The 20,000-nt window shown below is 40.4% G+C and overlaps 3 protein-coding genes across 7 annotated transcripts in view; 2 read left to right on the forward strand and 1 right to left on the reverse strand.

Annotated features, from left to right (window-relative positions):
- The window catches only part of sema4d (sema domain, immunoglobulin domain (Ig), transmembrane domain (TM) and short cytoplasmic domain, (semaphorin) 4D), a 62,330-nt gene extending 52,417 nt beyond the window's left edge, over nucleotides 1–9,913 (forward strand). For 3 of the 4 annotated variants that reach the window (XM_043229914.1, XM_043229917.1, XM_043229916.1), the window contains 2 exons: nucleotides 770–816; nucleotides 1,597–2,841. In XM_043229914.1, coding sequence (XP_043085849.1) covers nucleotides 770–816; nucleotides 1,597–2,480 — 931 coding nt within the window. In that variant the 3' untranslated portion in view covers nucleotides 2,481–2,841. Of the gene's footprint in view, nucleotides 1–769; nucleotides 817–1,596; nucleotides 2,842–4,478; nucleotides 4,641–6,971; nucleotides 7,185–7,257; nucleotides 7,332–8,710 lie in introns of those variants that run through there. The other variant, XM_043229918.1, reaches the window with a different exon arrangement.
- A 794-nt stretch (nucleotides 9,914–10,707) lies between these two features.
- zgc:86839 (Cyclin-dependent kinases regulatory subunit 2-like) lies at nucleotides 10,708–12,317 on the reverse strand. Its single transcript, XM_043229913.1, has 3 exons — nucleotides 11,937–12,317; nucleotides 11,530–11,657; nucleotides 10,708–11,431 (listed from the first exon to the last, which is right to left on the reverse strand). The coding sequence occupies exons 1-3, from the start codon at nucleotides 11,993–11,995 to the stop codon at nucleotides 11,391–11,393; spliced, it is 228 nt and encodes a 75-aa protein (XP_043085848.1). The 5' UTR covers nucleotides 11,996–12,317; the 3' UTR covers nucleotides 10,708–11,390.
- Nucleotides 12,318–15,147: 2,830 nt separating this feature from the next.
- shc3 (SHC (Src homology 2 domain containing) transforming protein 3) overlaps nucleotides 15,148–20,000 on the forward strand; it is a 22,006-nt gene continuing 17,153 nt past the window's right edge. Inside the window, exons 1-2 of one of the 2 annotated variants that reach the window (XM_043229912.1) lie at nucleotides 15,148–16,459; nucleotides 16,588–18,531. In XM_043229912.1, coding sequence (XP_043085847.1) covers nucleotides 17,968–18,531 — 564 coding nt within the window. In that variant the 5' untranslated portion in view covers nucleotides 15,148–16,459; nucleotides 16,588–17,967. Of the gene's footprint in view, nucleotides 18,532–20,000 lie in introns of both variants that reach the window. The other variant, XM_043229911.1, reaches the window with a different exon arrangement.

The raw sequence follows: 20,000 nt of genomic DNA on the forward strand, positions 1-20,000 counted from the left end.
GGATTTTGTGTCTTCTTTTGGAAGCACAAATGAAGTAGTTTCACTTTCGCAGCGTCTCCAGAACATGGCGCCCGCAGCAACGCCACCGACAGATTAGCTCCGCCTTCTTTCTTCGCGTGAACATTCGGGCGGAGTTGAAAATAAACCCACTCTGTGACATAGAGAAGTGGGGGGCGTGTTTAAACGAGCTGTTGGACAAGTCGACAAATCAACTATATTTTTGTCACTGTAATATTACTTTGGTCGCAATGACGAATACCAGACAAAGCAGTGCTCCATGCATGTAACCGTAATTAAGGGGAATCACTCCTGCATTTAAATGCGGTAGTCACTCCCGAAACCTGACCGACAACACGTCCGTCTCGTTCATATGGAGCATTTTAGTCATGACTTCTCCAATATTAGCAGACACTGTGTCTCGGCGCTGCGCTTCAAAACAGGAACACGGCTCTCATGCGCCCATGTCTTATTTGTTAGTCAGATCATTGTGTAATTTTATTGTGCAGTGTGTTTAAAGATTTTAAAATATATTTTAAGTAAGCCAGATAACTCTTATTCACTCTTAGCTGTGTTTTATAATTTATAATTGCCTTTTTTAACATGAATTTTTAATACGTTTATAATATATGCTTTAATAAGCTGCAAACTTTTGGGACCCATCATGTATTTCTTTTGGAGTTTATTAGAGATTTTTAATTCGTGACAGATGGTATTATCATCTTCAGTTAGGTGTGTGTGTGTATTTTCTCTGATCTGTGTGTTTTTGCAGGACGTTGATTCAGAGCCTCAAAGGGGATGCTGGGATATGCCCTACAGGTGTGTCATGTAGAAATGTCATCAGTATTAAATTTGTGCTCAAATGGTCCAGTTTCAGTCTCTGTTTTTGTCTGTCTGGGTTTATTTTTTAACTGCGTGTACAGACAAACAAAAACAAGAGCACATGACAAAGTTGTCACTATAATTCTATTAATTCTATAGACATGTGCTCAGTAACAAAGGAAAAAGTAAGATTTCAGATGCATTTGAGTGCGTGTACTAGACTATGTTTAAGTTTCAGTGTTTATAATATATTATACATTTTATTATAATTTATTATATATTATGCTAACTTATACACATATGTGTATATATATATATATATATATATATATATATATATATATATATATATATATATAATAATAATCATCATCATCATAAAATATATATATATATATAAAATCATCATCTATATATATATATATATATATATATATATATATATTTTTTTTTTTTTTTTTTTATATATGATATTTCTATTCATGTAACTTCATTATATAAATCAATAACTGTGTATTTGTTTTGAAATATTTTGAGTCAGCTAGCAAAAAAATGCATTATAAATCTAGTCCTGAATAATCATAGCATGTTTTCTTGACTTTACGAACAAAAGCAAGAATTGAATTAAACATAATCATTTTAATTTAGCAGCAACAGTATAACAGTAGACCTGAATGAGCAGCGTATTGTGTGCATTGAATGAGTCGTTAAACTTCTAACAGCTAGCTAGCCAGCAGCTGTCTGTCTCTCTGACCCGTGACTGCGTCTGTGTTGCAGCGGCTCCTCCGGCGGCGGGCGACTATCAGCAGGTGCTGGTGAAGCCGGGCGGCTCGGCCGATCTGCCCTGTCAGGTGCGCTCGAACCTGGCTCAGGTGTTGTGGAAGCAGAACGGCCGGGTCCTGAGCGACACGTCGCGCTTCCTCCTGCTGAGCGAGAGCGGCCTGCTGATCTACAGCGTGACTCCGGAGGACGCCGGCCGCTACGAGTGCTGGTCCGTGGAAGCGTCGGCGGGACAGAACTTCACCCGTCTGGTGGCGGGATACTTGCTTCGCCTGGAGCTGCCCGAGAGCGCGCCGTCGACGCCGGCCCGGTCCACGCTCCCGCCGGAGGAAGGTAATACCGGTAACGGCTCGGGACTAACGCCAACTCACACGGACGCTCCCTCACTAACCACCCCTCCCAGCAGCGCCCTCAAACCCAAAGCCTACATCCCTCCGGAGGTCAGCAACTTACCGACCCGCACCGAGACGCTCGACCCGTCGGCTAAATACATTCAGCACGACAACAGCATCGCGCTGCTCTCGCTCTTCCTGCTCTTCTTCCTGCTGTTCCTCGCCGCCCTGGCGTACAACTGTTACATGCAGTATCTTCCGGCGCCGTGTCTCCGTCTGAGATCGGCGCTGCTCGGATCCAGTAAGAAGCCTCAGCCGGAGTACGCCGCCTGCGAGGCCGGTCTGATGGAGCCGGCGCAGGAGAAGCCCGACCCGGCCAATCAGAACGGAGCGCACCCGCTGCGCGCGCTCAGAGACACCGGATACGAGACCGAGCCGGAATGCGGGAACGCCGGGAACGCCGAGGACAGCCCCTCAAAGGAGCGGCCCTTCGACGTGGACTGCGCGTCGCAGCCGATCGAGTACGCGGACGCAGACGCGCCGTACTGACGCTTTCGCCCGGCTAGAACGAACGCGGGATTCCGAATACGATTCCAAATTGGAAACATTGTTTACCAAATTGGTAAGTCTCGTGATGTTTTCCAGATTGGAGCACCGGACTGTTTTTTAACATTTGTGGAACGCGTTCTTTCACTGCACACTTTTTTTTTGGTCGTGTTTTCTATTACGGATATATCTAAATATTCTTAAATCGAGATACATGTTCTTGCTTTACGAAAGCAAGTCGTAATGAATTTTTTTTTTTTTCTCTCTCATCCAAATTCCCAAACTCAAAAATGTATCATTTTTATTTAGTTTTAATTATTGCATAAAAGGTCTCCTTTTTTTTTGTTTATTTGTGGATTTTGACGTAATTCTATGACAGTATTTTATTTTATTTTTTTAATAGAAAAAAAAAATTGACAGGTTGATTTTGCATTTTTTGGCCTTAGGCGCTATTAAAGGTTTTTATTTGAAAGTACTTTTAAAAATATAATTTATTTTTGTCATGCAAAGCATGCATTTTTTTTTTTTTATCAGCAATTATTCCAGTCTAAAATATTAAAAAAAATATTTTACATCATAATAACATTTTACAAAATTAAATATTATTAAATATATACACATACAGTCACATGAGTTTGTTTAAAATTATTTATTTATTTTTTATTATTATTCATTTTGAGATTATTTCAGAAGGCAAGACTTAATATCTCACTTCATATTCTTTCTGTAGTACATGTATTTTGATTTAAGAATGTTTAGATATTCACAATGGAAGAAGACAGATATTCGTTCTTGCAGTGTTGGGTCTGAGCCGAAGTCTGAATCTCAGGGATGCTTTCAGCGCCACAAACGCAGGATCTCATGATGAAGAACTGCTCTGGAAAGAGCTCAAACGTGGACCCGGACCGAAATGGGTTTCTGGCGAATAAAAACCAGACCAGAACCACTGTGCTGAGATTCTGCTGCTGGTGCAGAGGAGATGTCTAACACACTTACCCGCTGTCTCACAACACAATACACTTCTCGACTGTAGTCCACAAACGTGAGCTTTACGCTTCAGATACTTTTAAAGATATTATATTATTTAATTGTATGTCAGCAATAATAGTGTAAAGTTAGTGTACAGGAAACCCCAAAATGTTAAGAAAAAACAATGCTTTTGTGCATAAAAAGAAATATTTTTGGGACCGTGTTGTCTCTCTCCATTTTGACATTACTTCATGAATGATTTTAAAGAAAATACTTTGATTTTGTTTGTTGTTTTTTTCATTTTACATTCCATAATTTTATTTCAGTGATGCTACTGCACAAAAAAAAATTGCATCCTACAGGGTACAAATCACTATTATTATTATTATTATTATTATTATTTGTTTTTGCATTAAAAAGGACAATTCTGTGACCTTTTTGCATCAATTTGAATATAAACGTGTAATAATTCATGATTGTACTGCTGCCGTTGGTAAATCCGCTCTTAGATATAAAGGTACAAAAGCTGTCACTGGGACAGTATCAAAAGTACACTTTTGTACCTATTAGGTACTAATTAGTACTAATGTGTGCCTTTAAGCTACCAGAATAGATCATTTAGGTACAAGCACGCAGCGCCTCAACGACGGCTTTTGTACCTTTTATTTCTGGAAGTGTACAGCATTAAGATTAAGAAATATCACAAGAACAGGGTTTTCTTTATGCTATATATAACTTTTGATTTTAATGTCCAAAAATAAAGAATAGGACCTTTTTGACAGTACTTCATGGCAGTCATTAAAAATATAAAAACGCATAATAATAATAATAAATATAACATTACATTATAAAGCATTTTTATTTTGGCAAACTTCTCTTTCTTCTGATTTTGGGGTGAGATGTGACCTGGCCGGTGTTTTCTCGTGTGGCGTTTTAGATCTTGCTGTCCTCTTCTGGTTCTCAGCACACTCTTGTATTTCCCTCTCTCTCTCTCTCTCCACTTCCTCCTTCCACTTCCTGCGTCCTGCTCAGCTTCCCTGGCTGTCGTTCCTTCCCCCCCGGCCCTGCCCGGCTCCTCCTCTTCCTCTTTCTCCTGGTCTCCGGCCGGGGCTCGTCTGATTCCTCCTCTGCTGAGGGAGCAGTCCTGGAGCGTTCACCCTCACCAGGCTTTTCTGCTCTTCTGCCTGGCCTTGGGTGAGTGCTGCCTCTGACCTCTGACCCTGACCCGTCTCTCTCTCTCACTCACCAGCCTCAGTACTCTGAAGCGTGGCTTCCTGTTGCTCCTGAGCGTTCCGATTGGCTGAGGAGCCAGACAGGAAATGGAAGAGAGACACAGGAAGTCACTGAAGAGTACTGAGGCGGTGTTTGTGTGTCTGCATGATCCAGATCTTCTGCACACCGCCTAAAACGGTTTCAATTTTTTACTTTTTTTTTTTAATGTTTTTTATTTTTATTTCTGATTCTGGTTGTTGTTGAAGGACTGATGGACGCTCCGGTCGTGTACAGTGTAAATACAGTATATGTACATATGAAAAAGATGTACAAAGTTTCTTCAGATTTTTGTGGTAGAGAGCCTGAATAAATGTTTGAATGGCAAAACGTGTGAAGCGCTGATTGTTGTTAATAAAGCTGTATATTATATAGTTTTAACATGACGTGCTTATCTCAGGGAGGAATTACAAGCATAAATATCATAAATCATTCACATGCGTTCTGCTTTTACTGCCGTAATAAACTATATTCACGCTATTATTTGAAAGATTGGGGTTCAGAAGGTTTTACAATGTTTTTGAAAGCTCACCAAAGCCGCATTTATTTGATCAAAAATGTGAAATTATTGCAATTTTAATTAACTGTTTCCCGTGTGAATGCAGAAATCCTTCAGAAATCATTTTAATATATTGATTTGCCGCTCAATGAAAAAAATTCTGATTATTATCAGTATTTTGTAAAAACCGTGACGCGTTTAAACGTTCAAAAGAGCGGCATTTATTCGAAATGGAAATCTTTTGCAACATTATAAATGCCTTTATTATCACTTCTGATCATTTTAATGCATCATTGCTGTATAAAAATATAATTTTTTTAAAACGAAACACTTACTGACCCCAAACATTTAATCGGTCATGTATTAATTGCAATAAGAACTGTTTTATTATCATCAGGAGAGGACAGTATATCTGTCGTGTGTGTGTGTGTGTGTGTGTGTGTGTGTGTGTGTGTGTGTTTTCCGTCTGCCGAAGATTGCAGCATGAGAGTTTGTCATTTCTTGGTGGATGAGCTTATTTGTTATTTGTACGGTCTTCATGCACTCCAAGTACTGGTGAAAGTTATTAGTTTTATTGAGTAATAAGGTGAACTATTGAATATAACTTTGCAAGTGATTTGCGTGTGTGTGTGCGTTTTAAAGGATGTGTGTGTATTTTGCATGCATCTTATTGTGCGACGTTGTCTGTTTTACAAACTGAAGGACGAGTTAAAGTTTCTTGTAGTGCTCAACAGCATTTCACTGAAGCTGGAAACACTTATTTAACCCTCACGCAGCTGAAAATCTCATTTAGTTTTTCCAGTCAAAAGGTCTTTCATTATGCTGTATTATCACCAAAACTATTTTTATCATTTACTTGAAATAAAACAAATTGACAAAAACAAAAGATCCAGTATTTGACGATATCTTCATGAGATATTCAGCGAAATAAAATAAAAAATAAGCCATTTTGTATGCCAGACTAGGAACAAGATAATAAGATCAGGAAAAAAAACCAAAAAGTGCAAAAATCCTTTATTTATTTTTTGGAAGTAGGTTTTAATCCAATGCAATAACGCTAACTAGCATTTTCAACAAAAAAAAAAAAAAAAATTAATAAATAAATAAAATATATATATATATATATATATATATATATATATATATATATATATATATATATATATATATATACTAGAATAAAACAGAAGAGTACTTTTTTTATAATTAAAATTTTTTTATTTAAAAATTATTTTAAAGGACCTAAGCATACAGCATTCGAGAACGCAAACTATGGGAATACAAAAAAAAGCTTGTTGCATAACATGTCAATGTTTTTAGCAAAGTGATATTCAAAAACGGCCATGATTTAAAACTGAAAATGCCACTGTAAAAACCTGTTAAATGGTTAATGGTAAGCTGGCCTAATATATGCAGTGAAAAACTGTAATTGACATTTACAGTAAAATACCTTTTTTGGAAGTGGAAAAGAAAGTACGGTTTACATGGAAAAGACCTAAATTGGCTTAACATCACGTGTTTAAAAAATGTCTTTTTTAAAATTGTAATTTTAAGTTAAATCCGTAAACCCTGAAACGTTGCTACCGTATTTTTTTACAGTAAAATTCTGGCAAGCGCTGTTTTTTACCGTAAAATTGTAGGATTTCGCTCCGCATGCAGTATGAGAGTGCGATAACAAAACGGCATGCGACGAAGGCGATTGGTCGTGTCTCGTTCATAGCCTGTAGGATCCATGTGTAAGTGCAGTTTTCCTTCAGGTCCTAGAGATGTAAGTGTTGAGTGGCACGTAAACGGGCGGAAGCTCGAGACTTGCGTCACTGAATACAGACACGCCGTATCCCATGATGCCGTGCTGGTGAGCAGCTGGCTGAAGGAGGAGGCTTTGAATGAAGACGTTCGCTACGAGTGCACGGCGGTGTCTGCGGCGGGACGAGACGCCTCCAGAGCTGAGCTGAGGCTCGACAGCGGAGGTACAGCGCGTTATCGTCGCTCTGCTGTGTGTGTGTGTGTGTCGTGTTGTAACGTGTGTCTGTGTGCTCTCAGACGAGGCCCTGGACCGCTGGAGAAGCGCTCTGACCGACCACAACACACTCCTGCAGCAGTGGAAGAAAGCCTGGGTGAGCCACAACTCATCGATGCTTCTAGAGCAGCGTATTAGAATAATAATGCATGAATTTATGACATTTTACCATGCGTAAATGCGCAAAACGGCTATTTTAAATCGCAGTAAAATTTCACAATTTTTACTGTGTTAAATGTAGCACTGGTAGCCGTGAGAGACTGATCCCGAACCTTTTAATGTTATCGTGCTCGTTCGATTTCAGACGCATTTGTGCGTATTTAATATTCAAGGTGAAAGGGCCTTCGTCCAGTACAGCTGAAGCAAAAATATATGCATTATTTATTTAAAATGCATTTGCACATTTAAAATGCTGCGTCGTCAGACTTAGGGTTGGTAGAGAGGTCAGACATAAAAAATAAAATCTTTAAAATTGTTCCAGCAAACTAATTGCCCCCCTCCATACATGCATATTTTATTTCAAATTTTACTTTATTTTATTTTTGATTTTGTTAGTTTAGATTTGATTTAATCTAATATTTATTTTATACTCGTCTTATATATATTTACTTTATATTTATATAAATTTTTTGTTTAATGTATGTATTATTTCCCTGTCTGTGTACATTTACAGTCAAAACATTAATTAACGTTCATTTTTACATTTGGTCATTTCCTGTCATTGGTACCGCTTTCACTTTAGAAACAAAGCGGTAAAAAGCGCTCGTTTATTTGTTCGCGTTTTAGTTAGGTTTATTATCGTAAATATACATATAAATATATCCACCGTAAAAATGGCCATGATTTTAATGTTTAAAATAAAAATGGGGAAAATGCTATAGTATAAACATGTTAAATGGTTAATGGTAAGCTGCCCTAATATATATATATATATACGTTGAAAAACTGTAATTGACATTTACAGTAAAATATCTTTTTTTTGGAAGTGCAATTTGCATGAAAAAAACGTAAAATGGCTTATCATTACATGAGTTTAAGAAATACGTTTTTTAAATTGTCATTTTAAGTTAAAACCGTAAACTTGTCGCTACCGTATTTTTTACGGTTAAACCACAGCTGCCGTTTCTTACCATAAATTTTACAGGATTTTGTTATGCATGCATTATGACATATGTGCTATATATGTCTACGTACATGTCATAGATGTGCATATTAATTGTGATATGTGGTAACTATAGCAACCGCGGCGTTGTTGCCAGGAGCTACCGTGAAATGCTTTGTTTAAACACTTAGGTTCAGACGTCTGTCGCAATGATCTTAAATAAATCCCTTACTTCAGGGAACTCATTTAATAGTTAAGGCCCAGACTGATAAACAAACACAGACCGGAAGTTAAATTCAGTCCAGGCGCGTGTGTCCTTTTTTGCACGAAAATCTCATATGTTTGTGATGAAGCTGATGTCTGTCGTCCTGTAGGAGAGCTGTGACGGACAGGAAGTGCTCTGAAGCGGCTCATTATCGCTCATCGTGGCATCGTTTGCTGACTGCAGGGACGGACCGTTGTACGAGCGCACGCACGCACGCACACACACACACACACACACACACACACACACACACGCACACAGCACAGATCATGTCACACCGGTGGCGTGTGGTGGTTTCTCCGAGTCCGTTCCTGACCCGAGGGCTGTTTGAGAGATCTGTGGAGGACGAGTGCAGAGAGACGGGCCTCTCGAGCTGATGACAACTGCTTTTCCTCGACCGTCTGCACACGTCTATTTATGCTCCCTCCATCCTCGAGAGCAAATGGCCCCCGGCTCATGTTAGTGAAAGCAGGATTTGTGTTTATAATAGTCATCGAGTTATTTAAAGGATTGCGTGTTTATCCGAGCGTTAATAGAATCCCCAAAATAGAGGTTGCATCCACAATAAATAGTGAGAAACTATGTTTTCTAAGCATTTATACCAATATTATTTTGAGATACTATTAAAGTTTTTATTTGTATATTTTCCATTGCTATTATCACATTTGTTAGGGTTTTAGAAAGTGTGTGTGTGTGTGTGTGTGTGTGTGTGTGTGTGTGTATATTAATTAATTTATTTTAATTTCGTTATTAGTTATGTTAGTACATCAAGTTAATCTAATTTAAAATAAATGTTGCCTTATCAACTGTACGAAATCGACTGAGATACTGTCACAGTTTTATTATTACTATTTATTTTGAATCCTATTTTCAGTTTTCATTTTATTTTGTGTTAAAATGTTAGTATTTTATACTATTTATATTCGTATAGTTTTCATTATGCTCAACACATCAGTTTAATTTTAAAATCAGGGAGTACAACTGATTTAGTTATTTGTGATTTTATTTTATTTCAGGTTTTTTGTATTTATTTTAAGTCACAAAATGGTCGTTTTTACGGCTTTAGTTTTAGTAACGATAATGACCATGCTCAGTGTTGTCGCCATTTATCCTCATCCAAAGGTCAGCGCACGCTTCCCTGAGACCTCTGACCTCTGAGACGACCACATGACCTTTGAGACAGTGTGACGGCTCTAACCAACCCACACAATCAACTGCCAATAAAAGACTCGTATATCAAGTCCTGCTGCTTTACCAGCCGATCCAGACTTCCATAACACACACAAACCTATTAAAGTCATTGTTTAAACCTCTAAACGTGGGTAGGTGACCTCTCAGTCTTTATTGCTTTAGCAAACATTAATCATTCTGCGTGAAAACCTAAAGCGGACGGATACAGTGCACTTGTTTCATTTAATCACATTTTATATGTTGACATTGGCAAATGAAACCTTTGCGTGGTTTTATGTTGCGGCCGGACACTTTCGTCTCCTCCTCCGCTCATAGGAGCATCTTTGGCCACATGCAGGATGTGGTTCGTTCAGAAACAGGAAATGGGTGAGATCCAGCCACAGGCGAGTCAACTGTAATGCAAAGTGAATCCAATTAAAATGCGCTTTGATAATAAGCGTTTGCGAAGGCAGCTACATTTGTGATCGCTGAACGGGCCTGTTTAATGTTGACGGTCCAGTCAGTGGTTTTTGTCATTTCGACAGCTATCAAAGTCATGCAACACAAGCAAATTATGATTTTCGTTTAATTTATATAAGTAAGGAAGAAGTCTGGATGGTCAGCATAAGCATTGAATCAATTATTTAATATCTGCAAAACTCAAATAAGATCAACGTTTGTGAAAACTACAGATCGTACTCCCCCCTTTTTGTAACCCCACTCACGAATAGTCTAAGCGAGCCCAGTGCATTATGGGTGTTGAAGTTTTCCTTTTTCCGCCACATCGCTTAAATCTCAAAACCCTATTTGCAGGCTACGAAGCATCCCTTTTACAGTCAAATCCAGAGCTAGCTTTTCCGAACCATGGCATTAGTTGCAATGTGGCGCCATCGTGTGCTGAAAGCGTTCAAAGAAAACCTTAACACAAAGCAGGTGTGAGGTGGCGTTTTAATATCGTTTATTATAAAGAGCAGCAATGATAAGATAAGTTCACACAGTCATCATTTTATTCTTTCAAAACCAAGTCATGATAAAGGGTCAAAAACCTTTTTTTCTCTCCACATAAACCCCTTTAATAAGTAGCACAGTTGCTGATAGTGCTGTCGCCATGGCTCTTCTTCTACAACCACCTTAAAAGTTTTATACGTGATATAAGCACACTTTAAACTTTATAAAGCATTCGTACAGTATTACAGTTGCCTTCCCTGCAGAATTAATGCAAACGAAGAATTTCAACCTGAGAACGGCCAACCAGATACACACAAATGATCTCCCTTTAACATACAGTACATCGTTTATCCCCAAAATTAATACATCTCAGCCACTTAAACACTGATTCAGGCATCTAAACACCGATGATGCAGCACAGACTTTTATTCAACACAAATCTTTAACGGTTTAGCTTCACTCGGAGAGGCACTTGAGTCACGTGATTTTGTTAAGCGCCCTTAGATTTTCACTGAAAATACATTTCCCACAATCCCTCGGTTCCGTTCGAGCGTGATCGCTGCGAAACGAGGCATCATGGTCACAGGAGTCCAGAAACGTAGTCAAGTTCTCTAGCATTCGCTGAAAACCACAGGAACGTTCCAGAAGAGACAAAGCGTCCCCGGCTGTCGTTATTTTGGTAGAGGTCTCCTAAACAGCAGAATGTGAGGTTCTGAAAAATAAAACAGTTTGCATATTCAAAATCACACGGCCAGGGATCAGCTGGCCTGATGGAAACGCACACTTCTGCCTCCGATTTTGAATACAGACCCGGTTCGTGGATCATGTAATGGACCCATCCCAGCGACTGCTGCACGCCCAGTCTCCTCCACTCGTCCTCGGTCATCAGGTGGGATTTGGGCACTTGTTTGGCCAGCTCTCGCGGTAAGACCACATGCCTGCCAGCACAAACGACAACCAAACAACATTCGCTGCGTTTCAACGCCGTGATGCTAGAAAGTGACGTCACTCCGCCAAAAGCACATGGGAGACCGTATCCAGCTAAAGTTTTGAATTCGCCTCAAAACATGCCTCTAAACTGACCAAATGTGTTAATAACTATACAAAGCAATTAAATGAGCTCATATTAAACGCTGACGTGATGTTAAAACGAAACGAATGACGTATCAACAAAGACGCCGCATCGAGGCCTCAATCCTCCTCGTTTTTCGTCTTACCGGTATTCGTAAAGATCGTCTGTGTATTTATCCGAGTAGTAGATCTGTTTGTGAGCCATTTTGGGTTGCTAAATGGAGTCGGGTGCGACAATATTCAGATGTACCGATCCGCGAAATAAGGAGCGGATCAAACTCACTCTCGCAACTTTTAACAAATTTAACCGAAACAGTTTTGAACCCGTGATTCAACCGGAGCCGCCGCCTCTGATTGGTTGGCAGGGGTCATGTGACTGGAGGCAGCGCGAGCACGTCGGAAGGGCGGGGGCGGAGGAAAGCGCGGTTGCTCTGGAAACCGGCGAGTCGCGTCACCAGATTGTGAAAATTATGTCAGAATATGCGTCTGTAAATATTAAAATAATGTTATGTTGCCTCAGAAGCCCGCTCAAGGTAAAGTGTGAAACGTTACTATTGCATTGCTGTTTTGATCCACGCTCGACGTTTAAAAGCTTAGTAGCCCCTTAAAAAGTTTAACCGGAAGAAAACAACGTTTTTGACTTGATTTCAGCTGCTGAATTTAACGTGCAGTTTTTATTAGATGCATTTTATCACTGCTCGACGTTTTAAAACACAGCGTTTTTCCAAAAGTAATATAATGCATTTCTTAAGATTTTTTTTATTTGCATTAAAAAGAGAAGGAAAACAACGTTTTAGATGAATGGCACAATTTTAATTGTTTCTAACAACAAATTAACGTTTTATATTATACAAGTAGTTTTTATGGACACACAGGAGAAAAAAAAAATCTCAGAAAATAAATAAATAGCGATTAATAATTTTAGCTTCAAAAAGACAAAATTGTAAATTGCAATTGAAAATGTCCACTTTCTAACCAGTTCATCACCTCATTATGTCAACTACCTGAATAAACACAAACCACTGAACTGCTATTACATAAACGCACCGATTTACACATTCCCTGTGCGTTTGTTTAAGACGTGCACTGGTGCATAATATTTCATCTTCGTGCTCTATACTAAATGCATCAGAAAACATGAGCCATCATAATCGATATTGTTCATGAGTCAATTATAGTGACTCATCCTCTGGTATTTGCATCATAGATTGTTTGCACGAAAACAAATGTTGATCTTATGTAGCGGTATCCTAGTAACACCTGAATTCCATCTTCCTGCAAACGCATGTAGTGGCATGTAGTGTACACTTGAATGTGCCGTGCTACACCGGAAAACACTCACCAGGCGGCAGCCAATGGCATCCACCGGATGTGAGCTGCCAATCATTAAAGCCGGCCCCCTCACCTCATTCCTGTTGCTATGCTGTCTTTGAAACTATGGTTACAGTAAAGGTTCCTGTAGGCAGCGTCTCTCTCTTACCGCATGTGTCTGGATGCAGTCGGAACAGTTACTCTGTTAAATGCAGCGTTGAAGTGAAACGCAATCTATATGTTGTATTTTGTATTTTGCATGCTTTCTACTGTATGTAGACATTCGTTCAAATCGTTTAGGGCCCTTAAGTTCCACATGACAAAAATAGTCTATGCTAAACCTCACTATTAGTCGCTATTTGTTGTAGCTTGCCATTTAAGAAAGTCATATCTCATATTATGGCTAATATAATCGTCCAAATTCTGTTATTGCGCACGCTTATGATATGCTTTTTTCTTTCTACAGGTTATCTTAAGTGCATTTCCATTGTTTTGATTTTAGTATAATATTATAATACCATGCATATTATTTTAACCTTTTTATTTAAAGAAGAAATCGATCCACTGTATAGGTCATAATTTAGAGGTAATTTCTTAGCATTATTATTTCTTAATTTTTTTTAGCTTTTTATTTTCGTCTGAAACGCATAGAATGCAGTTGCTTTGAACTACGGTATGAACATCGTTCAATGTGAACTGCGATGATCGTAATTAATAGTCACAATTGCAATTTATGTGATCATGTAGTGTGATTTTTAGACTTTCGAAAAGGAAAGACTTTTGTGTTATTTCTCTCTCTCTCTCTCTCTTTCTCTCTCTCTCATTCTATACTTCCTGCTGTTTTAATGAGCGTGTGTGTAGGAGTGAACCCGACACACTTCAGTCACGACTATGAAAATCACACACACACACACACACACACACACACACACACAGTCCGCCACCCACTAACTCTACTCTCTCTCTATGCGTATAAATATACACATATAGAGCGCATAATTTATAAAACGTACATTTACGGTTTGATTTCTTATACGTCTGTAACAGATTTTCTGTTTTTTTCCTTGTTTTAGGTGTATTATGAAAGGAAGATGAACCTGATGAACTCTTTTCCACGGTGAGTAAACTGCTCGAGCAGAGCTGTAGTGTTCGTAGAGACAGAGACATTGCTAGATTTAAAACATGAATATTTTCATGCATTTTCTCAAATGAATCAGACTGTGGCAAAATGAGAAATAAAATGGGTTGTGACCAGCATTTCATGTTGACTTTTTCATTTCCTGCAAATTAAACGGGTAAGAAAATCAAAGATTTACATTAAAGAATAAACCAAGTCAGTAAGAAACCCCCTAGCAACCACACACGGCATCCTAGCAACAGTGGAAAACCACAAACACCCTAACAACTAAATGGCAACATCCTGGCAACCATTCTAATACCCTGACAACAGCAAAGCATGATTTCACACAATAAAAAAAACTCCACAGCAACCACATAGCAACCTTGTGGTAACTATACAAATAGCCTAACAACTGAGTAGCATTACAATAAAAGTGCTCAGAACATCTTAGCAACCATCTTAATATAACTGGACAACTGCACAGTTTCACATTAAAACACGCAGAACACCCTAGCAACCACTAGAAACATTGTTGTAACTATATGAATACCCACGTAGCATCACAATAAATATCACCTTAGGAACTGCATATAAACCACCTAGCAACCAATACCCTATCAACCGCATAGCAACATTCTTATCAAGTATCCAAATACCTTAGCAACTGTACAGCATCACTATAAATATCATTCAGAACACCGTTATATCAATAAAAAAAACACTTAGCAACTGCATATGAACATTCTGACATCCGCTGTAATACCTTAACAACCACACAGCAACGTTCTTGTAACTGCCCAAATGACCTAGCAACTGCATAGTATCACAGTAAATAACACTTAGCAACTGCATAGCAACCACCTAGCAACCTATACCCTACCAACTGCATAGCGTTACAATAAAAACAACTCTTTATACATTAGACGCAGTCAAAACCGCTCAGAACAGCAACTGCTTATTACTACATAAGAACCTTAGCGACTGCATATTTTGGCAACCGTACTAATACCCTAGCAAGTACACAGCAACACAATAAAAACCCACACAAAACACCCAAGCAACCACATAGCATCACAATAATTATCACCTTAGGAACTGCATATAAACCACCTAGCAACCAATACCCTATCAACCGCATAGCAACATTCTCATCAAGTATCCAAATACCTTAGCAACTGTACAGCATCACTATAAATATCATTCAGAACACCGTTATATCAATAAAGAACACTTAGCAACTGCATATAAACATTCTGACATCCGCTGTAATACCTTAACAACCACACAGCAACGTTCTTGTAACTGCCTAGCAACCACCTAGCAACCAATACCCTACCAACTGCATAGCGTTACAATAAAAACAACTCGTTATACATTAGACACAGTCAAAACCGCTCAGAACAGCGACTGCATATTTTGGTCACCGTGCTAATACCCTAGCAAGTACACAGCATCACAATAAAACCCCCCACAAAACACCCAAGCAACCACATAGCATCACAATAAATATCGCTCAGAACACCTTAGCAACTGCATGGCAATTAATATCCTACCAACCGCATAGCATTACAATAAAAATGTTCAGAACGTCTTAGCAACTACATAGCAACCACTCAGAGCACCTTGATTCCTAGTGATGACAAGAATCACCACTGAAAACCTCCCCAAGAAATGCACAAATCTAGCTTCTTTTATTTGTTTTCGCTGGCTGATCAACATATTGCAAGCCGGCCGCATCACGTAATTCGGTCGATTCAGTTCTGTCTGCGTTCTTTGATCAGCCTTCATTCATGTGAATGTGCAAAATGTGCACTCAGGAGGGGCCAGGTTATCAGGCAGCGCGACCGAGCGTCGCCGTTCTCTTCGGAAAAAGGCCATGCATCTCACCAAGACGCGTTTTAGAAGCGCCTCGTGCGCTTTGAGGAGTTTAGATGCGACGCAGCCGGCAGTATGCAGTGCTGCCGGGCGAGAATGGTTTCTCCCATCACCTGCGCTTCAAGTGGTTTGCCCCACTATTCAGCCAGCCTACCCTGAATGAGTCATCCTGCTCTTCCCTGATTGGGCGGTCGGGATCCATCCCGAGGGATTGCCGTGCAGAAAGCTGCCGAGGCCTGACTTCATTCACAGAAACGTCGGTATGCCCGTCTGCCTTTCCATTCACAGCCAGCCCGAATCATTTTCGCCCAGCATCCTCTCTTCCTCTCCTCAGCATCTCTTTTCGGCGTCTCTGTGACAACAGTGAGCGAGGAACACTTTTAACGCTTTGTCTCAGCAGAGAAGACAATCCCTCACTCTCTCCCTCTCTCCTCTCTCTCTCTCTCTCTCTCTCTCTCTCTCTCTCTTTTTTCTTTTTTTTCAATTTGCAGGCAGGCAGGAAAGCAAGACGCTGGGAGGGACTGCAGTGCGTTAGCCGCAGCGGTACAGGAAGCTTGTGAATGACTGCCGCTTCCCTGCCACGAGCTCTTCTGGACATTTTACATGAATGGCTGTTTTTTTGCTGCCTTGATGTCGCGGGCTTCATCCCGTCGGCTGTTTTTTAATGGGGCCGGGAGATCTGACATCACTATTTACGGTCGTATCCCCGCCGAATCCGGATGGCATTTTAGTGAGCTCGAATCTCGACGTTGTGTGTTTGAAAGGGATGTTTAATTATTCAACAAAGCTCATTGAGGCGGCTTGTTTTGCCTTCTGTAGGGGGGGAAATTCGAGCGCTGGCGTGCATGGATTTGTGCCGACGTTTCATAGTGCATAAGGAAGAATGAATGTGACGAACAAAGAGATAAAGCCGTATCGTTCTTGCGGGTTAAATTCGAGCTCGTTTTAAACTTGCCGTTAACGGTGGCGATGCATAAGCAAGGTAGAACCAAACAGATTTGATGCAGTTGCGGGCGAAAGGTGAACGCTTTCAAATATCTCATGTCATTATCATTTCTTAGTCATGCAACACATCCGAGACTTCTGAATTCAAGAAAACTGCGATTGCGTATGCGGAAAATGAGCGGCAACTCAAGTTTCATTCTGTGTGGCGTACATGTGATCCAACAGCACTCACGGTACTCTATGCATTGATTGAAGTCAGTGGACTGATTTTGATTCTAGTTCATTCTGACCGAGCTCGGATTTCACTGGAGTGATCTGTTTATCACATCTTTTCCGTTCTGTTTAACCCGGACCAAATCAAAGCGAGAGGCGTTCCTACGGACGGGGCAAATTTTGAGAATTGATTGGTTCTACCGAGCTGTAAGTGGGAGTTTTTTGTAACGGAAAGTGCTCTGCAGTGTTGAGTGAGTCTTTTGTTGAGAAGGGTCTCTCTCTCTCTCTCTCTCTCTCTCTCTCTCTCTCTCTCTCTCTCTCTCTCTCTCTCTCTCTCCCCGAGTGAGTCATGCATGTTCAGGGATCTGCCAGGATGCGGGGGGAGAGAGAGACATCTCTTCACTAGAGCTCTGTCTCTCTCTCTCTCTCTCTCTCTGCCATCTCTGGCCCTCTATCTCTGTAGAGGAGCGACCTCGCGCTGCTTTTCTCTCTCGTCGTCCTCTGTCTCCATGGATTCCGCGTTTTGTGGTTTATTTTTGGTCCCTGAGCTGCCGCTGCTACTGCCGCACGCCGTCGGATTTTCCTGACGGCCGCTCGCTCCCTTCCTTCGAACCCTCGAGGACGCTTTCTCGGGCTCCAGCATGCTAAAGAAGTGGACGGTCAGCTGGGAGTTGGATGTGTCCGTTCACGTGTAGGCTGGCACACCGAGGGGAATGCTTCACCGTGCTAAATACAACCGATTCCGGAATGAGTCAGTGACGTCCGTCGATGAGCTTCTGCACGGTCTCTCCATGAACGCCAAGGTCTCGGCCGTCCCGCCGCCGCCGCCCGTGGGCGACCCTGCGTACGCCCCGCCAGCTGAGGTCTTGCCGCCCGACCCCGCCGAAGAGTCCGGAACCTTGTGCACCCTCATCAACAAAGTCTCCAACCTCAAATTTGCCAACTCCTCCGGACTGCTTGGCATCAAGGGCCTGCCGTCCGCCGTCAAGGACCTGGCCGTGTCCAAGCTCCAGGGAGGAGCGACAGGAGGCGGATCCGGCAGCCCGAGCTCGTCTGCCCTCCCTGCGGCCTCCGGAGCGCCTCACGCCCCGCCGGAGCCCGGCTCGGCCGGCTCGGGGAAGAAGGGCAGGATGGAAGACTCTCAACCCGGCGGAGAGGGCTGGGGCCTGGGAGGGACGGGTGCCGCCGGCTGCGGCGGGCTGGTGAATAAACCTTCTCGTGGATGGCTGCACTCCAGCGAAAAGATTTCCGGACCCGGAGTGACGTACGTTGTTAAGGTAAGATCCTAATGCTTTCTGCGTCTCCCTTGTTGTTTTGCACCCGTGTGCCGGCACAGAGGGATTATGTGTACGATCTGGAATAATGCAGGTCGAAAAAAAAAAGCACCGTTACGTTCACAAGTGACCATAAAAGCACAGAATGTTCCGCCACATACAGTACCGTGTTTACATGCCGTCTGTTTCCTCTGAGTCTTACATGCATGTGGAGGTGGGTGGTATGAGGCGAATCCGATCTTGTTTGACAGTTTAAAAAAATAGGTGGAAATGAATTCATGCAATACGAACTATATAATCACGTTTGTCTGAGTAAACGACATTTGATTTGTTGTTGGAACCGGATAGAAACCAATCAAAAGGGTGATTATGCATAACCATGTTTTATAACATTTGACAATAAAGGGAAATCAATAGCATAAGCACCTGTGATTGTACCGGGGTTATTATAGTACTAAAAGCTTAACCACACATCTTCATTACTTAAAATTAAATATTAAACGTAAACCTATGTAAACTATATGATTGCTAATATAAACTATACAATGGCAAAAACGCACAGCTAAAAGACTAAAAATAATATTAAATCGGAAAAATAAAAACTAATAAAAAAAAAAAAAAATATATATATATATATATATATATATATATATATATATATATATATATATATATATATATATATATATATATATATTATCAAAGTGTTAGTAAAACATAAACGTCAATGAAGTGTGGCATGAATGAATTTTTTTCATATTCCTCATTGTTAAAATCAAATCACATTTATTCAATACACATTGTATCAAAACTGCTTTACATTAATACACAGGAAAATAAAATGGCTGTGAAGCAGCTCTAAAGAAGTTAACGGTATTAACATTTTCGAGTTCAATAACGGTGTCAGTGTTGCATCATGTACGGTCTACATCATTGTGTTCAGTATAGCATGCTTTTTCACCATACGCACAGTGTATACAATACAACACACAAGTTCAGTTATCTGTCTTCTCTGTGCACATTGTAGTTGTGATGTATTCTCTGCTTTCCTTCAGACGTAGTGGTTTAGCTGTCCGTGCATGCGATCGCTTATTTTATTTTTTTACCTCTACAGATTTGATCTATTCAAATTAACTGCAAGTTTATCGCATCAAAAGGGAAGTGCATGCAAATCGCGTAACCACGGCGACCGGTTACCAGACCAGGGGGATGTTGTTCCGGCTACAGTTCTGTTACTGTATCGTCTCCGGGGATCATGACGTGTGCGGGACAGAGCGGTTATTCTTGTCCACATCTATATGCAAAGACAAACACGATAACTTCAGTCGAAAGATTAGTTTGGATTCGTGCAAATATGTCCAAGTATGTTTAGCATGCATGTAGCGCCTGCTTTCTGTGCAGCTGATTTAAATGTAAAAAAAAAAATAAAAAAAATATATATATATATATATATATATATATATATATATATA

The sequence above is a fragment of the Puntigrus tetrazona genome, unplaced genomic scaffold (genome assembly GCF_018831695.1).
Source record: "Puntigrus tetrazona isolate hp1 unplaced genomic scaffold, ASM1883169v1 S000000116, whole genome shotgun sequence".
Lineage (NCBI taxonomy): Eukaryota > Metazoa > Chordata > Actinopteri > Cypriniformes > Cyprinidae > Puntigrus > Puntigrus tetrazona.